The following is a 19,197-nucleotide window of genomic DNA, read 5'->3' on the forward strand; positions in this document are numbered from 1 at the left end:
CCTTGCAATAAAGGCCAACATGCCATTTGCCTTCCTTATTGCTTGCTGTACCTGCATGCTAACTCTCTGTTTCTTGCACGAGGACACCCAAATCCCTCTGAACACCAACATTTAAAAGTTTCTCACCAGTGTTGATGTACAGCAAAGCTGATGTACCTGTACAGTGGAACCTGTTCCCAACGACTTATCTCAAACCAGACAACCGTACTGTGCAGTCGGGTGCGTGCACACCTTGTGGGTCAAACACGATTTCCCTTTCATAAAACCATGCTGACTCTGCCTGATCATGTTATGATTTTCTAAGTGACTTGATACCACTTCCTTAAAAGTGGATTCCAGCATTTTCCCCGACGACTGATGTCAGGCTAGCTGGCCTGTAGTTCCCTGTTTTTCCTCCCCCTCCTTTCTTGAACTGCGGTGTTACATTTGCGACCTTCCAATCCGCTGGGACCATTCCAGAATCTAGGGAATTTTGGAAGATCAAAACCAAGGCATCCACTATCTCTTCAGCCACCTCTTTTAGAACCCCAGGATGTAGGCAGTCAGGTCTAGGGGATTTGTCGGCTTTTCATCCCATTAGTTTCTCTAGTACTTTTTCTCTACTTATATTAATTAGGTTAAGTTCCTCACCCTCATTAGACTCTTGGGGGGGGGGGGGGGGGGATTCAGTATCGCCCCGTTTGGGGCTCCATGATCGGCCATGCGCAAAGTTTAGCGCCTGGCGCTAATTATCGCCTCCGACGGCAAACTTGGCTTTTATCGCCCCTGGAGGTGATTGGAGCACTAAATCAGGCGCTTCACACCTGTCTTAAGGCGCAAAGGCTGAGGAGCGAGGCGTTAGTGGGGAAAATGCTAGAGTCCATTATAAAAGATGTAATAGCAGAGCACTTGGAAAGCAGTGACTGGATCGGACAAAGTCAACATGGATTTACAAAAGGTAAATCATGCTTGACTAATCTACTGGAATTTTTTGAGGATGTAACTGGTAGAATAGATAAGGGAGAACCAGTGGATGTGGTGTATTTGGACTTTCAGAAGGCTTTCGATAAGGTCCCGCATAAGAGATTAGCGTGCAAAATTAAGGCACATGGGATTGGGGGCAAGGTATTGACTTGGATAGAGAACTGGTTGGCGGACAGAAAGCAAAGAGTTGGAATAAACGGGTCGTTTTCCGAGTGGCAGGCAGTGACTTGTGGGGTACCGCAAGGATCGGTCCTGGGACCCCAGCTATTCACAATATATATTAATGATCTGGACGAGGGAATTGGATGTAATATCTCCAAATTTGCAGACGACACAAAGCTGGGGGGGAGGGTATGCTGTGAGGAGGATGTCGTGAAACTCCAGCACGATTTGGACAGGTTGGGTGATTGGGCAGAAACATGGCAAATGCACTATAATGTGGATAAATGTGAGGTTATCCACTTTGGTGGCAAAAACAGGAAGGCAGATTATTATTTGAATGGCAATAGATTGGGAGAAGGGGAAGTGCAGAGAGACCTGGGTGTTCTTGTACACCAGTCGCTGAAGGTAAGCATGCAGGTGCAGCAGGCGGTTAAGAAGGCGAATGGTATGTTGGCCTTCGTAGCAAGAGGGTTCGAGTACAAGAACAAGGATGTCTTGCTGCAGTTGTACAGGGCCTTGGTGAGACCACACCTTGAGTATTGTGTGCAGTTTTGGTCACCTTACCTGAGGAAGGACGTTCTTGCCATGGAAGGAGTGCAGCGAAGATTCACCAGGCTGATACCTGGGATGGCAGGAATGACGTATGAGGAGAGATTGTGTCGATTGGGATTATACTCACTGGAGTTTAGAAGAGTGAGAGGGGATCTCATCGAAACCTATAAAATTTTGTCAGGCCTGCACAGACTAGATGCAGGAAGGATGTTTCTGATGGCCGGGGAGTCCAGAACCAGGGGTCATAGTCCAAGGATAAGGGGTAAGCCATTTAGGACTGAAATGAGGAGGAATTTCTTCACCCAGAGAGTGGTGAACCTGTGGAATTTTCTGCCACAGAGGGCGGTCGAGGCCAGTTCATTAAGTATATTCAAGAAAGAGTTGGATATATTTCTTACGGCTAAAGGGATCAAGGGATATGGGGAGAAGGCAGGGACCGGGTACTGAATTTGGATGATCAGCCATGATCTCATTGAATGGCGGAGCAGGCTCGAAGGGCCGAATGGCCTACTCCTGCTCCTATCTTCTATGTATCTATGTTACCTCAAGAGCACTGGCGAAGCTCATGTGATGTCAGTCAGCAATGGAACAGACACACTGGCGCCGGGCAGTTCTTAAAGGGGAGCTCTGACGAAAGGTCATCGACCTGAAACGTTAACTCTGTTTCTCTCTTCACAGATGCTGCTTGACCTGCTGAGTTTCTCCAGCATTTTCTCTTTTTATCTTAAAGGGGAGGGTTGATTTTGCTCTCCATCCACATCCTGCTCATTGCAGCCTTGAATCTCTGCCTGGAGAGACCTGTACATCAAATCTGCTGGAAAAAACAATGGAGACCCCCAGGGAAAGAGCTCAGAGTGCAGCCCCCACAGTCTCTACTAAATAAATACAAGAAAGGGCCAATCAAAATGAACCTGCAAAGCACTGCTCCGTATGCAAAACTCCTTCACATAGCGTTGAACCTCTCCAGAAGTCTCTCTCTCTCTCTGAATGCGTGGTGCAAAAATGTCACCAACAAAAAAAGGCAGGAAGCGGTCGCCTTTAAATAGCGCTCCCCTAGTCCCTTCCTGACTGCAAAACGCTCCCCTCAACCTGTCGTTGCTAGCGGCAGGCGGTAAGGCAGGGGGCACCATTCAATATCTGGTCCGGGGCATTGCGCACTCGACTGACGTCACGACCTGCTGGCGCAGGTGATCGTGGCTGTATTGTTTAGCACCGCCACAAAATGTCTAGTCAATTTCTCGAGCGGCGCAAACATCGCCGCGCCCGGGCTCTTAAGGCGCTAACGGGAGGCGCAAACAACTGAATTTTTCCTCCTTAGTTCCCCACCGTTTTTGGTATGCTTTTTGTCTCTTCTACTGTGAAGGCAGATACAAAATATTTGTTTAACGTTTCTGCCATTTCCTTATTCCCCATAATAATTTAAATAGTGGGGGCAAGGGATCGAATTTGGGAAGATGTGGTAAAGCAAAGAGTAGAGACAAGGCAAGACAGAAAGGTATTACAGTAATATGGGAAATGATAAACAGGCTGTGACAGGAAGGGATAGAGAGTACAAATCTAAGAGTAAATCAACAGATAAGGCTAGAGGATGCAAAAATAATGAAAGGACAAAACTAAAGGCTCTGTATTTGAATGCACGTAGCATTCGAAACAAAACAGATGAACTGATAACGCAAATAGAAATAAATAAGTGCAATCTGATAGCCATTACAGAAACATAGCTGCAGGATGACATAGATTGGGACCTGAATATTGAAGGGTACATGACATTTAGGAAGGACAGGAAGCTAGGAAAAGGTGGATGGATGGTTCTGTTAATTAATGATGGTATTAGCACAATGAAGAGGGATGACCCAAGTTCAGGAAACCAGGATGTAGAAGCGGGTTTGGGTAGAGATGAGAAATGATAATGGCAAGAAGTCACTTGTGGGAGTGGTGTACAGGCCCCCTAACAGTAACCACATGGTAGGTTGGAGTATAAAGGAAGAAATAATGGGAGCTTTGTCAGAAATATATGGCAATAATCATGGAGGATTTTAATCTGCATATAGACTGGAAAAATCAGATGGGCAAAGGTAGCCTAGATGAGGAGTTCATAGAATGTTTTCGGGATAGTTTCTTAGAGCAGCACGTTCTGGAGGCTATACTAGACCTGGTATTGTGCAACGAGATAGGATTAATTAATGACCTCAGTGAAGGCGCCCCTAGGTAGCAGCGATCATATGATGATTGAATTTTACATTCAGTTTGAGGGAGAGAAGAGTGGGTCCAAGACTAGTATTTTAAACTTAAATAAGGGCAATTATGAGGGCATGAACGCAGAGCTAGCTAAAGTGAACTGGCAAATTAGGTTAAGGGATAGGTCAATAGAGTTGCAGTGGCAGACATTTAAGGGGATATTACAGAATAGATACATTCCAACAAGAAAAATTCCATGGGGAGGATCCACCATCCGTGGTTAACTAAAAAAGTTAAAGGTAGTATCAAACTTAAAGAAAAAGCATATAATTGCGCAAAGATGGGTGGCAGGTCAGAAGATTGGACAGAATATAAAAAACAGCAAAGAATGACTAATAGATTAATAAGGAGAGAAAAATTAGAATACAAGAGAAAGCTAGTTCGAAATATAAAAACAGATAGTAAGAGTTTCTATAGATATTTTAAAAAGAGTTAATAAAGTGAGCGTTGGCCCTATAGAAAGTGAGTCTGGGGAATTAATAATGGAAAATAAGGAGATGGCAGTTGAATTGAACCGGTATTTTGCATAGGTCTTCACTATAGCGGATACAAGTAACATCCCAGAAATAGCTGTAAATCAGGAAATGGAAGGGAGGGAGGAACTCAAGCAAATTACAATCACCAGGGAAGTGGCACTGAGCAAATTGTTGGAGCTGCGGGCTGACAAGTCCCCGGGTCCTGATGGACTTCATCCTAGGGTCTTAAAAGTGGCTAGTGAGATAGTTGATGCGTTGCTTTTAATTTTCCAAAATTCCCTAGATTCGGGGAAGGTTCCATTAGATGGGAAAATAGTTAATGTAACTCCTTTATTCAAAAAGGGAGGGAGACAGAAAGCAGGAAACTACAGGCCAGTTAGCTTAACATCGGTCATAGGGAAGATGTTAGAAGCTATTATTAGACATTATAGCAGAGCACTTAGAAAAATTCAAAGTAATCAGGCAGAGTCAACATGGTTTTGTGAAAGGGAAATCATGTTTAACCAATTTATTGGGAGTTCTTTGAGGAAGTAACATGTGCTGTGGATAAAGGGGAACTAGTGGATGTACTGTAATTGGATTTCCAGAAGGCATTTGGTAAGGTGCCACATCAAAGGTTATTGCAGAAAATAAAAGCTCATGGTGTAGGAGGTAACATATTGGCATGGATGGATGGATAGAAGATTGGCTAGCTAACAGGAAACAGAGAGAGTAGGCATAAATGGGTCATTTTCTGGTTGGCAAGATGTAACGAGTGGTATGCCACAGGGATCAGTGCTGGAGCCTCAACTTTTTACAATTTATATAAATGACTTGGATGAAAGGACCGAAAGTATGGTTGCTAAATTTGATGACACAAAGATAGGTAAGAAAGCAAGTTGTGAAGGGGACATAAGGAAGCTATAAAGGGGATATAGATAGGTTAAGTGAGTGGGCAAAGATCTGGCAAATGGAGTAGAACGTGGGAAAATGTGAAATTGGCCATTTTGGCAAGAAGAATAAAAAAGCAGCATATTATCTAAATGGTGAGAGATTGCAGAGGTCCGAGATGCAGAGGGATCTGGGTGTCCTAGTGCATGAATCGCAAAGGGTTAGTATACAGGTACAGCAAGTAATTAGGAAAGCGAATAGAATGTTATTGTTTATTGCGAGGGGAATTGAATACAAAAGTAGGGAGGTTATGCTTCAGTTATACAGGGCATTGGTGAAACCACATCTAGAGTACTGTGTACAGTATTGGTCTCCTTATTTAAGGAAGGATGTAAATGCGTTGGAAGCAGTTCAGAGAAGGTTTACTAGACTAATACCTGGAATGGGCGGGTTGTCTTATGAGGAAAGGTTGGACAGGCTGGGCTTGTATCCACTGGAGTTTAGAAGAGTAAGAGGTGACTTGATTGAAACATCATGACAGGTGACAGCGTGGATGTGGAGAGGATGTTTCCTCTTGTGGGAGAATCTAGAACTAGGGGCCACTGTTTAAAAATAAGGGGTTGCCCATTTAAGACAGAGATGAGGAGAATTTTTTTCTCACAGGAGGGTCGTGAGTCTTTGGAACTCTCTTCCTCAGAGGGCAGTGGAAGCAGACTCTTTGAATATTTTTAAGGAAGAGGTAGATAGATTCTTGATAAGGGGGTGAAAGGTTATCGGGGGTAGGCAGGAATGTGGAGTAATCAGATCAGCCATGATCTTATTGAATGGCGGAGCAGGCTCGAGGGGCCTACTCCTGCTCCTAATTCGTATGTTCATATTTAATTTCTCCTGTCTCAGCCTCTAAGGGACCAACTTTTACTTTTGCTACTCTTTTCCTTTTTACATACTTGTAGAAACTCTTACAATCTGCTTTTATATTTCTTGCTACTTTTCTCTCATTCTATTTTTTCCCTTTTTATCAATTTTTTGATCAACCTTTGCTGGTTTCTGAAACTCTCCCAATCCTCAGGTTTACTATTATTCTTTGCAACATTATAAGCTTCTTCTTTCAATCTAATGCTATCCTTAACTTCTTTAGTTAGCCACGGTTGGATCACTTTTCCCATGGAGTTTTTGTTTCTCAATGGAATGTATTTTTGTTGAGAATGATGAAATATTTCTTTAAATGCTAGCCAATGCTTATCTACCGTCATACCTTTTAATCTAGTTTTCCAATCTACCTTAGCCAACTCGCCCCTCATTCTTTTGTAATTGGCTTTATTTAAGTTTAAGACTCTAGTTTCGGACTACTTTTGCCAATTTGATTTGTCCAGTCTATATGAAGATTAAAGTCCCCCAAGATTATTGCATTACTTTTGTTGCAAGCTCCTACTATTTCTTGATTAATATTCTGTCCAACGGTATAGCTACTGTTAGGGGGCCTATATACTACTCCTACCAGTGTTTTCTGTCCTTTGTTATTCCTTATCTCCGCCCATACTGATTCTACTTCCTGATCTTCCGAGCCGAGATCCTTTCTCGCTACGGTCCTTATGTCATCCTTTATTATCAGGGCTACTCCCCCTACTTTTCCATTCTGCCTGTCTTTTTAAAACATCAAGCACCCTGGAACATTTAGTTCCCAACCTCGGCCACCTTGCAACCATGTCTCTGTAATGGCTATTAGATCAAACCCATTTATCTCTATTTGTGCCACTAGTTCGTCTATCGTGTTACGAATGCTTCATGCATTCAGATAAAGAGCCTTAAATTTAAATGTATTACCATTATTCCCTGCTTTGACCTTATTCTCTGCTGCACTGCTACCATTAAACACTCTGTCCCTTCCTGTCACACTCTGTTTATTTTTACCCAAAATCGCTACACTGCTCTATTGCCTTGACCTTTCTCTTTAGATTTCTAAATTTCCCTTCACGTGATCCCTCCCTCCCCCCACCCCCTTTTTAGTTTAAATACAAAAGCAAAACACTGCGGATGCTGGAAATCGGAAATAAAAACAGAAAATACTGGAAACACTCAGCAGGTCAGGCAGCACCTGTGGAGAGAGAAACAGAGTTAACGTTTCAGGTCGATGACCTTTTGCCAGAACAGTTCTTTTGTTTATTTGTTTTTTTTTTTGGGGGGGGGGGTGCGGTTAGCCAGATGGATTGCAGAGTCTTTTTCAGTCTTCTACTTTCCTGTACTCCCAAGTTCCACCAGGTCTATCTTATAATGAAATTGGATATTCACAAGATCAACAATAATGCAGTATGTGGCAAAAAAAATGGGAGGTGGTTAGAAAAAAAGAGCTTAATTTGAATTCCATTCCTCTGGTTGGTCATCAGTAATAAATGTCTTGAATTTAAAATGGTCAAGGGAGACGAGAGCTTTTGTAAACATTTCTTTATGCAGAGAGTTGTTGAAACGTGCGATGCAATGGAGGCCGAGACCACTGCATCTTTGAAGCAGAGAAAGGTAAAGGGCAGGGCAGTGGGATTCAGATTGGATTACTATAGGAAACAGACAGACACGATCATCCCAAAGGCCTCTTCCTGTGCTGTATGGTTCTAACTATAATAGATTACACGCACCATTAATTAGCTTTATTTATGAAGCTGGATAAACGGTTCCAAAAACATTCTGAAGAGGTGCAGTACTTACATGGAGCAGGATAAAATTCAGGAAGTCCTCCACAGAATCTTTACACACAGACTGTAGAAATGAGTCGCGCTTTAACATGATGCACAATACTTTTCTGCATCAAAATGGATTCTGCCAGAAAATAGACATACATTATGGAAGAATATGACCCTCTCATTTAAGATTTGTTCAGTAAACAAACAATTTAAGCTTGATTCCTCTCTTAAAATAGAATCAAAGGTTGCAACACACTCAATAGATGTAGGGCAAGAAGCTCAAGTTAGCCTTAAACAACACACCAATGTTGTAGCAAAATACTGCGGATGCTGGAAATCTGAAATAACAACAGAAAATGCTGCAAATACTCAGCAGGCCAGGCAGCATCCGTGGAGAGAGAAACAGAGTTAACGCTTCAGGTTTGGGACCCATCATCAGAACTTTCACCCCACCAGCCTCCACATTCAATGGATCATCCTCCACCATTTCCGCCACCTCCAACGTGATCCCACCACCAAACGCATCTTCCCCTCACCTCTCCATTCAGCATTCCGAAGGGACCTCACCCTCCGCGACACCCTGGTCCACTCCTCAATCACCCCCAACAGCCCTTCCCCCGGCACCTTCCCGTGCAAGCGCAGGAGATGCAACACCCGCCCTTTTACCTGCTCCCTTCTCACTATCCAGGGCCCCAAACACCCCTTCCAGGTGAAACAGCGATTTACTTGTACTTCTTGCAGTTTAGTGTGCCGTGCTTGCTGCTCGCGATGCGGTCTCCTCTGCACTGGGGAGACCGGGCGCGGATTGGGCAGCCGCTTTGCGGGGCACCTCCGTTCGGCCCGTGGGGGTGGCCCCGGGCTTCCGGTCGCCTGTCGCTTTGGTCTCTCTGTCCTCGGCCTCTTGCACTGTTCCAGTGAAGCTAGGCATGGGAATCGAGGAATAGCACCTCATCTTTCGATTAGGCGCTTAACAGCCTTCTGGACTCAACATTGAGTTCAACAATTTCAGACTATAACCCCTGCCCCCATTTTTCAGGCTGTTTATGATTTTTCCATCCCCATTTGCAACATTTTCTCTCTCCTGCCTCTTACCCTAGTACAGAATATTCCTTCCTCCCCTCTGCATCTGCTTAAAATCTGTTACATCTCTAGTCTTTTCAAGTTCTGATGAAGGGTCCCAGACCTGAAACATCAACTCTGTTTCTCTCTCCACGGATGCTGCCTGGCCTGCCGAGTGCTCCCAGCATTTTCTGTTGTTACACCAATGTTGTGTACTGCCTCAGTCTAAACAAGCAGCTGGGCAGGGGGATAGGATTGTGGCAAAAGGCAAACAGGATGGCTTCAGCCTTGCCAATGCTGCGCTAAAGAAAGCTCCAGCTCATTCACAACCAGATGCCAGACACTTTGTGGAACAGCGCAGGAATAATTATGGAGTCGGGCGAAAGAGGGTTGTGGCAGAGGTGTAAAGTTGGGTGTTATGTGTGTATACGGATGTTGTCTCCATATTTATAAGTTATTACCGAAAGACAGCAGTCAGCGACGAGGGGCCATGAATTTAAAATAAATAGTAACGACAAAGGATGGAGACTTGCAGCATAAGGGGTTGATCATGCAAATGTTGATGGAGGCATGATTGATCGATGGGACCTTTGACTTGACCTGTGCCATTTCCAGTGCAATTTTTACACCCCGCCACCCACCCCCAAACTGTATTGGGAACAACTGTGTCAGCTGTGGCTCAGTTGGTAGCACATTCACCTCTGAGTCAGAAGGTTGTGGGTTCAAGTTCCACTCCAGGGACTTGCGCACATAAAGCTAGGCTGACACTCCAGTGCAGTGCTGAGGGAGTGCTGCACTGTCAGAGGTGCCGTCTTTCGGATGAGACGTTAAACCGAGACCCTGTCTGCTCTCAAGTGGATGTAAAAGATCCCATGGCACTATTTCAAAGAGATGGGGTGTTATCCCCGGTGTCCTGGCCAATATTTCTCCCTCAACCAACATAACAAAATCAGATATCTGGTCATTTTCACATTGCTGTTTGTGGGAGCTTGCTGTGCGCAAACTGGCTGCCGCGTTTCCCAAATTACTCCACTTCAAAAGTACTTCATTGGCTGTAAAGCACTTTGAGACGTCTGGTGATCGTGAAAGGCGCTATATAAATACAAGTCTTTCTTTCTTTCTCTCCCATTTGTCAACTTTAATATCACCAGATCATCTTCCGCCACCTCTGCTGCCTACACCACCAACCATATAATTCCTCTCTTCCCCACCTTTATATCAACACTGGACTACCTCCAGTAACACTGTACATCAGCACTGGACATTGAGCAGAATGTTGCTTTTTACTGCAGCCATAATCCTTAAGCCCTCACTAACTTCTAATTATTATTATTTTTAAAATAACAGGAATGCTGGTGATGTGAACTGAATCTGTTAGTGTTTAGGGGCGGGCAGGCAGGTTTACACTTAGAGTGGAGACCATTCATTCCAACATAATCCTGATGGAGGAGTCTGTGCCCTTGATGGTGATCGGCTTTTCTTCTCTTTTTGACACCAGCAGACTCCACCTTACTTTGTCACCTTCTTGTGTTTTACTTTCAGATTTGATTTACATACTTTGAATCCATCTTCACGTCTCGTTAATACTTCTTTCCATTGTCAGCTGATTTTTTTTAAATTTGTCCTTGGGATGTGGGAGATGCTGGCAAGACTGCATTTATAGGACATCTCTAGTGTTCCAAGAAGGTGGCGGGTAGGTGCTTTTCTTGGAATTGTTGCAGCCCTTGTGTTGGTGGTGTGCCCATAATAGTGTTGGGTAGGGAATTCCAGAATAACAAGAGTGATAATGAAGGAACAGTAATACATGTCCAAGTCAGAAAGGTACAACACTTGCCAAGGGGAACTTGGAGCTCATGGTGTTCCTATGACATTGCTGATCTTATCCACCACGGTTTCCCTCATTACAGAGATCGGGAGCGACGAGGACTTGGAGGGATTTGAAAACAAGGATGAGAATTTTTTTTAATTGAGGCGTGCCGGACCAGGAGCCAATGTAGGTCAGCAAGCACAGGGGTGATGGGGACTTGATGCAAGCTGGGATACGGGCAGCAGAGTTTTGGATGAGCTCAGTTTATGTGGGGTGGATGATGTGAGGCGGGCCAGGAGAGCGTTGGAATAGTCAAATCTCGATGTAACAAAGGCATGGATGAGGGTTTATGATTTGAACAACTCTGTCAAATCTCCTCTTAACCTTCTCTGCTCTAAGGAGAACAACCCCAGCTTCTCCAGTCCCTTCACATAACTGAAGTCCCTCATTTTAACCATTCTAGTAAATCTCTTCTGCACCCTCGCCAAGGCTTTGACATCCTTCCTAAAGTGTGGTGCCCAGAAATTGAACACAGTACTCCAGCTGAGGCCTAATCAGTGTTTTAGAAAAGTTTAACATAACTTCCTTGCTTTTGTACTCTTATACCTCTGCTTATAAAGCCAAGGGTCCCATATGCTTGAACAGCCTTCTCAACTTATCCTGCCACCTTCAAAGATGTGTGTACATACACCCCAGGTCTCGCTGTTCCTGCAACCCCTTTTAAATTGTACCACTTAGTCCTAAATTTTCCTTTTACAAATTTGAACCAGTGTCCCCTTGTACTACATTCACAATTTAAAATGTAAAATACTGCAGATATACATTTTCCAGTCCTTTCATTATCTCATTTACCTCCACAAGATCAGCCCAGAACACCTCTTTTCCAGGCTGAAAAGTCCAAATTTCTTCAATTATTCCTTATAACTCAGACCCTTGACACTAGGGGATTCACCTCATTGCTCTTCCCTGGATGGCTTCCACAGTTGAATATCTATCAGAACTGGACACAGTACTCAAGGCGAGATCAGACCGCAACTTCCTCTGACTTACATTCTACTGTTTTGGTTATCACATGCTATATTTCCCTTAAACAATAAAATAAATCGTGATGTACTAGCAATACTGCTGAAACCACATGATAATACCATTTCTGTTCAAATCACAGTTCAACTGTTCAAACTATCCATACCTGTACAACACCCATCAACAAAAAGTTAAAATAATGAAGACTAAGTTTTAAAGATACACTTCCAACCCAGTAAAGTATCTTGGGAGATAACAAATGTCTGATCAGAGTGACTAAGTAAAATTCAATTTCAGGACTCCAACTGGTTTGCTGCGAATCAGATTCTACACATTCTTTCGTGACAACCATAAATCACTAGCCTTGTTTAAGATCCAGTTTTATCTATGTGACATATATCCTAGCTTTGGCTATTACAAATCACTACATAACAGGAAAGCTGTCCACTTGAAAACTGAAAATGGTAACACCCACCCAAGAATTCCTAAGAAAGTTAGTGTCAGCTGTGGCTCAGTTGGTAGCACTCTTCTCGCCCCTGAGTCAGAAGGTTGGGGGTTCATAGGCCCACTCCAGAGACTTGAGAACAAAAATCTAGGCAGACGCTCCAGTGCAGTACTGAGGGAGTGCTGCAGTCGGAGGTGCTGTCTTTCGGATGAGACGCTAAACTGAGGCTGCTCTCTCAGGTGAACGCAAAAGATGCGTTCACTATGGTGAAGGACAATGTAGGCATAGAAATCAGGCAGGGGGATTGTGATATACTTGAACAAATTAGTATTGAGAGGGAGGAGGTACTAGCGGTTTTAGCAGGCTTAAAAGTGGATAAATTCGCAGGCCCAGACGAGATGTATCCCAGGCTGCTGTGTGAGGCAAGGGAGGAGATTGCAGGGGACAATTTTCAGAACCTCTCTGGCCACAGGGGAGGTGCCAGAGGACTGGAGAACAGCTAACGTAGGACCATTATTCAAGAAGGGTAGTAGGGATAAACCAGGGAATTACAGGCCAGTGAGCCTAACATCAGTGGTAGGGAAATTATTGGAAAAAATTCTGAGGGACAGAATTAGTCTCCACTTGGAGAGGCAAGGATTAATCAAGGATAGTCAGCATGGCTTTGTCAGGGGGAGATCATGTCTAACCAATTTGATTGAATTTTTTGAGGGGGTGACTAGGTGTGTGGATGAGGGTAGTGCAGTTGATGTAGTCTACATGGACTTCAGTAAGGCTTTTGACAAAGTCCCACATGGGAGACTGGTCAAGAAGGTAAGAGCCCATGGGATCCAGGGCAATTTGGCACATTGGATCCAAAATTGGTTTAGTGGCAGGAGACAGAGGGTGATGGTCAAAAGTTGTTTTTGTGACTGGAAGCCTGTGTCCAGTGGTGTAGGGATCGGTGCTGGGTCCCTTGCTGTTTGTAGTGTAAATCAATGATTTAGATATGAATGTAGGAGGTATGATCAGTAAGTTCACAGATGACACAAAAATTGGTGGAGTGGTAAATAGCGAGGAGGGAAGCCTCAGGCTACAGGACGATATAGACGGGTTGGTTAGATGGGCAGAACAGTGGCAAATGGAATTTAACCCTGAAAAGTGAGGTGATGGATTTTGGGAGGACTAACAAGGCAAGGTAATACACAATGAATGGTAGGACCCTAGGAAGGACAGAGGAACCTTGTGTGTGCATGTACATAGATCCCTGAAGGCAGCAGGACAGGTAGATAAGGTGGTTAAAAAGGCATATGGGATACTTGCCTTCATTAGCCGAGGCATAGAATATAAGAGCAGGGAAGTTATGATGGAGCTGTACAAAACGCTAGTTATGCCACAACTGGAATACTGTGTGCAGTTCTGATCACCACACTATAGGAGGGATGTGATTGCATTGGAGAAGGTGCAGAGGAGATTCACCAGGATGTTACCCGAGCTGGAGCGCTTCAGCTATGAGGAGACTGGACAGGCTGGGGTTGTTTACCTTGGAGCAGAGAAGGCTGAGGGGGAACCTGATTGAGGTGTACAAAATTATGAGGGGCGAAGATAGGATAGATAGAAAGGAACTTTTCCCCTTAGTAGAGGGGTCAATAACCAGGGAGCATAGTTTCAAGGTAAGGGGCAGGAGGTTTAAAGGGGATTTGAGGAAAAACTTTCACTCAGAGGGTGGTTGGAATCTGGAACTCGCTGCCTGAAAGGATGGTAGAGGAAGGACACCCTCACAACATTCAAGAAGCATTTAGATGAGCACTTGAAATGCCATAGCATACAAGGCTACGGACCAAGTGCTGGAAAATTGGATTAGAATAGACAGGGCTCGATGGCCGGCGCGGACACAATGGGCCGAAGGGCTTCTTTCTGTGCTGTATAACTCTATGACCCCATGGCACTATTTGAAAGAGCAGGGGAGTTATCCCCGGTGTGCTGGCCAATATTTATCCCTCAATCAACATCACTAAAAAAAAATGTATCTGGTCATTATCACATCGCTGTTTGTGGCAGCTTGCTGTGTGCAAATTGGCTGCCGCATTTCCTACATTACAACAGTGACTGCACTTCGGAAAGTATTTAATTGGCTGTAAAGCGCTTTGGGGCATCCCGAGATTGTGAAAGGCGCTATATAAATGCAAGTCCTTTTTTTTAAAAACACTAAACACAATCCAGGTCCCATAAGGAACCGCTTTCCATCTGCATATGCTTGAAACTCAGTTGCTAGCTGAGTTGTTGAGTTGAGCTGCGCTGCAGGAGCCCGCTGCTCTCGGCCGCTCCTACTCCTCTGAGCTGTGACAGCTCGGGAAGGCAAACAGTCCCTCCCGCAGCCCAGCTCTACCTGCCCCGCTCGCACCCCCTGTCTGCAGCCCAGCTCTACCTGCCCCGCTCGCACCCCCTGTCTGCAGCCCAGCTCTACCTGCCCCGCTCGCACCCCCGATCTGTCTACCGAGCCCTACGCTACTGACCGGCTCTTGGTGGGGGGTTGTTGTTGTTGTGGCAGCGGTGACTCCTCCTCCTCTCCGGTTCTCTTACCTGGGAATAAAGCGCACAAACTCGCACCGAAGCCACCAGCCTCTTTTCACAACAAACGATTCGGGCTCCCCGAACCACGCGCGCTTTCCCGGCCAGGCCGACTGCGCCTGCGCGGGTTCAAACCTGGCGCGCTCCTGAGAGCGAGACGTTTCCGGCTCCAACCGACGCTGGGCTCGGGGAGGGGGCGGCTCCGGCGGCCATTTCAGTAAAGCAGACAGCCATTTTCCCCAACAGCAATACCAGCGACACAGTCTCCCAAGAACAACTTGTATTTATATAGCGCCTTTAACGTAGTCAAACGTCCCAAGGCGCTGCACGGGAGTATTTTAACACAACAAAAAATTGACACCGATCCACATAAGGATAAACTGGAGCAGATGACCAAAAGCTTGGTCAAAGAAGTAGGTTTTAAGGAGCGTCTCAAAGGAGGAAAGAGGAGAGTTTTAAGGAGAGAATTCCTGAGCGTAGGGCCTGGACAGTTGAAGGCACTGCCACCAATCGTTGAAGGATTATAATCAGGGATGCTCAAGAGGGCAGAATTGGAGAAGCGCAGATATCTTGGGTGGGGCTGAAGGAGATTACAGAGATAGAGAGGGTCGAGGCCACGGAGGGATTTCAAAACAAGGATGAGAATTTTAAAATCGAGACGTTGTTTAACCGGGTCAGCGAGCACAGGGGTGATGGGTGAACAGAACTTGGTGCGAGTTAGGACACGGGCAGCCGAGTTTTGGAGCACCTCAAGTTTAAGTAGGGCAGAATATGGGAGGCCAGCCAGGAGTGCGTTGGAATAGTCAAGTCTCAAGGTAACAAAGGCGTGGATGAGGGTTTCAGCAGCGAATGAGCTGAGGCAAGGGCAGAGACGGGCGATGTTACGGAGGTGCAAATAGGCGGTCTCAGTGATAGCGCGGATATGTGGTCGGAAGCTCATTTCAGGGTCAAATATGACACCCAGGCTGCGAACAGTGTGGTTTAGCCTCAAACAGAAAATGCTGGAAACGCTCAGCAGGTCAGAACTGACCCCACCCGTCCCAGTTTGGAGGGAATTATTCATTGCCCCGAAAACCTAAACATCAACTGAAGAATTTGAATTAGTAATTCTACTGTTGCATTTGCCCAGTGACCTCGCCCCCAGAGTACAGCTAGACTGCATGTGCTGCGTCAACTGAGACAAAGCAAGACAACCGCCCTCAGGAGCTTGCGCCTCACAACTTGACCCATCTTGGAATTCTTCCCTGTGCCATTCCGCTCTGTGCCCGAGGGGTTTCCTGTACGGGCTGCTCCTGCACACACTCCACTTACTCGCCCTCGTCTTCTGTCGGACTTGGCGTGCCATCTTGCCATCCAGTGGAGGCGGGGGAGCCCCAATGGAGGGCTGTCTAACACAGGAGCCCTCCCCTCCAGTGTTGGGGATTTGGGGTGGAGAGTGTTGCACAGTGCAGCACCGTATGGTGACCATATTTTCTAAACCGAATCCAGGGACACAGACGTGGGAGCACAGCAAAGTAGCCAGGTCGCGATTCAAGACAACCGACATGACAACTTTGTTGCTTCTGCTAGTGGAATACGTGTAGAGGTGAAACTCCATCAACCATCACACAGTCACTGATAACGTGGATATACCAAGTGGTACAACTTTAATGAGAATTAACAGAAATGACATTCGTCACCGAGTTCTGCATTATCAAACTACAAACAAAATGATTTGATACAGTTTGGCCTAGAAATTGGATATGGCGATAAAACGGGCAGTGTTAAGGCGCAATGATGTTAATCTGCGCCAGTTTCAAATGGTCTAGGTGCCATGCAAAATTCATGCTCAGTCCTCATTAACATGATTGTCTTGATCTCAGTGCTAAAAATGCTGCTCATTGGCTTACCACTCAACAGGAGGGCCAATATCAGGTCCACTCTAATTCCCAGTCATGTTTGGCACAGGCTTTATTCAGTACTTAAAGGGGTGGTGCATTGATGCTACAGCACCTCATTGTCAATCCACTTACAACTTCACCTGGAAGAAGACGGCAGTGGAAGCACATGGCTGAGCCTCAGCACATGGAAAGAGCCCATAGATTCTCAGACATGGCTCTTGAGGCAGTGTGGCTGTGGAGAGGAGGGGTGCTGTCCACTTCTCATGACTGGCAGGAAGCCCTCGCCACACACATCTCGAAGGAGATAGCTTCCTATGTGATGTCCAGCACTGTAGCCCCGAGGTTGACGATCCAGTGCCGAAATAACTTTAATGACCTCACACGGCAGGTCAAGGTGAGTGAAGGCTTCAGCAAATGCCATATCCCATCATCTGCACCACAAGCCTCACACACTGCTCAATGCACCACACCCCCAGCACTCACCTACCAACAATCTCAACCTATCGCCACTCAGACCTTACAGTCATAGCTTCATTTTACCTTCACAGCCTTACCTCCGTGCAACACTCACACCCACATCTCACACCTTGCACACACTGACAGCTGTTCAACTATGGCAGGCACATCACCCAAACACATTGCACCACACTCACTCACACACTTCCCTTTCTCTTGCAGACCAAGGTCGTGTATAATAGGAGGGAGCAGTGTCAGACAGGCAGGGAACAAGCTGCGATCCAGGATCTCACCAACCTGGAGGAGACAGTGCTGGAGATCTTTGGGTGGCAGATCATGGAGGCCATGGCAACCAGTGAGGTTGAAGCCCTTGGGGACAACAACGGTATGCTCATTCCTAATCCTTGTTCTCACATCCGGAGAGGATTCATGAGGCCAATGCAGAGTGGATAGCCCTTGTCTCCGAGCAGCCACCCTCGAGTTTCATGTGGTTGCCGGAACATTGCTGGCACACAGGACTAGGGCACAGGATGAAAGCATACAAAAGCAAAATACTGCAGATGCTGGAGTTACGTTTCAGGTTAATGACCTTTCATTGAAGGCTGCTGCCAGGATAGCAGGCATTGACCATCAGGAATCGCTGGGCGTGGTCGCACACCAACTGCACATTAAGTGAGTGGTAGCCTTTGCGGTTATGGAAGATCTCAGGATTATTTTGCAGCGCCCACAAAGCCAAATGGGCACAGTCAATGGCGTCTTGCACAATGGGGAAGCCTGCTATCCTGGCAAAGCCACATGCACGCTCGTCCTGCTTCTCTCTGCTCGGAGAGATGAAAATGTAGTCCCTTCTCCTAGTGTATTAAGGGTTATGGGGAGCGGGCAGGGAAGTGGAGGTGAGTCTAGGTTCGGATCAGCCATGATCCTATTGAATGGTGGAGCAGGCCCGAGGGGCTGTATGGCCTACTCCTGCTCCTACTTCTTATGTTCTTATGTGTAGAGAGCCTCAGTGACCTTCCGGATGAAGCGATGAATGGTGAACTGTGAGATGTTAGCTCTGTCTCCTGCTGCAGACTGGAAGGATCCGTTGGCAAAGAAATTGAGGGCCACGGTGACCTTGAATGCCCATGGGAGAGCCGTGGTCACCCTGCTCTCAGGCTCCAGGTCTAGTTGCAGGAGGTAGCAGAGTTCTGTGACCACCTCCTTGGTGAAGCGGAGCCTCCTAATACACTGTTCCTCACTTAAGTGGATATAAGAGAAGTTCTCTCGAAAGACCCTAGGTGGGTAAGGCCTCCTGTTGAGAGTCTTGCTGGCCCTCCTCCTCCCTCTGCGCGCATCTTCTTTTCTTCGCTGCCTCCACTCCCTCTCCCGAAGATACTCGAGCACGAGGGGGATTGCCAGTAGAGCCCCCGTGACTTGTGAGCAAGTGTTGTGAGCAGAAGCCTTTAACTAAGAACAATATTCCCTGTTACCTTCAAACCACGAAAGAAGTTTATAAAGTTGCTGGAGTTACAGAAAGTTGCACAGAGTCAGTCAAACTGCAGAAACATGTCAGATGCAAATTGTTGCTGATGATCCCTTTAAATACTGATGCTGGAGCCTCCTTCCTGCTTGTCAGTGCTTGCTCAGCTTGTCGCACCTAAGGCATGCCGGTAAGTGGAGCAGCGAAATCAAAACTCGCAGATCGGGCATCAAGTGAGCATTGCACACTCACGATCTGTATAATCTACATATCCCTAGCGAGCGTGGACATTGGCAGCACTGCCAGCCTTCCAAAAATGGCAGCCGCAGCGGGACCTTTTTTTTGCCCAAATCTGGTGGTAACTGATGGCGCTAAACCCCCGAATTTTCTAAGCCTTTGTATGTATAGTAATGCAAAAAACATCACGCTTAATTTTCACAGTTCCCCAAAAATGTCTAGGAGATGGAAATTGTCTACAGATGAGAAACTCCCACCCCTAAACACGTAAGAAATTGTTCTCGCAGTATTCCTGATGCTGGTAGCACTGCAGAAGCTTTCTGGATTAATAGCTGTATTTCTCTG

The 19,197-nt window shown here is 45.9% G+C and overlaps 1 protein-coding gene across 3 annotated transcripts in view; it reads right to left on the bottom strand.

The window, feature by feature from the left end:
- Positions 1 to 15,018, bottom strand: part of ncapg2 (non-SMC condensin II complex, subunit G2) — a 108,461-nt gene extending 93,443 nt beyond the window's left edge. The window contains exons 1-2 of one of the 3 annotated variants that reach the window (XM_085987558.1): positions 14,833 to 15,016; positions 7,962 to 8,072 (exon numbers count right to left, since the gene is read on the bottom strand). In XM_085987558.1, the coding sequence (XP_085843684.1) occupies positions 7,962 to 8,039 (78 nt within the window). In that variant the 5' untranslated portion in view covers positions 8,040 to 8,072; positions 14,833 to 15,016. Of the gene's footprint in view, positions 1 to 7,961; positions 8,073 to 14,765 lie in introns of all 3 variants that reach the window. The other 2 variants (XM_085987559.1, XM_085987560.1) reach the window with 2 other exon arrangements.
- Positions 15,019 to 19,197: the final 4,179 nt, after the last annotated feature.

This window comes from Somniosus microcephalus, chromosome 5 (genome assembly GCF_052327205.1).
Source record: "Somniosus microcephalus isolate GS21.2 chromosome 5, FLI_Smic_1.0, whole genome shotgun sequence".
Classification (NCBI taxonomy): Eukaryota; Metazoa; Chordata; class Chondrichthyes; order Squaliformes; family Somniosidae; genus Somniosus; species Somniosus microcephalus.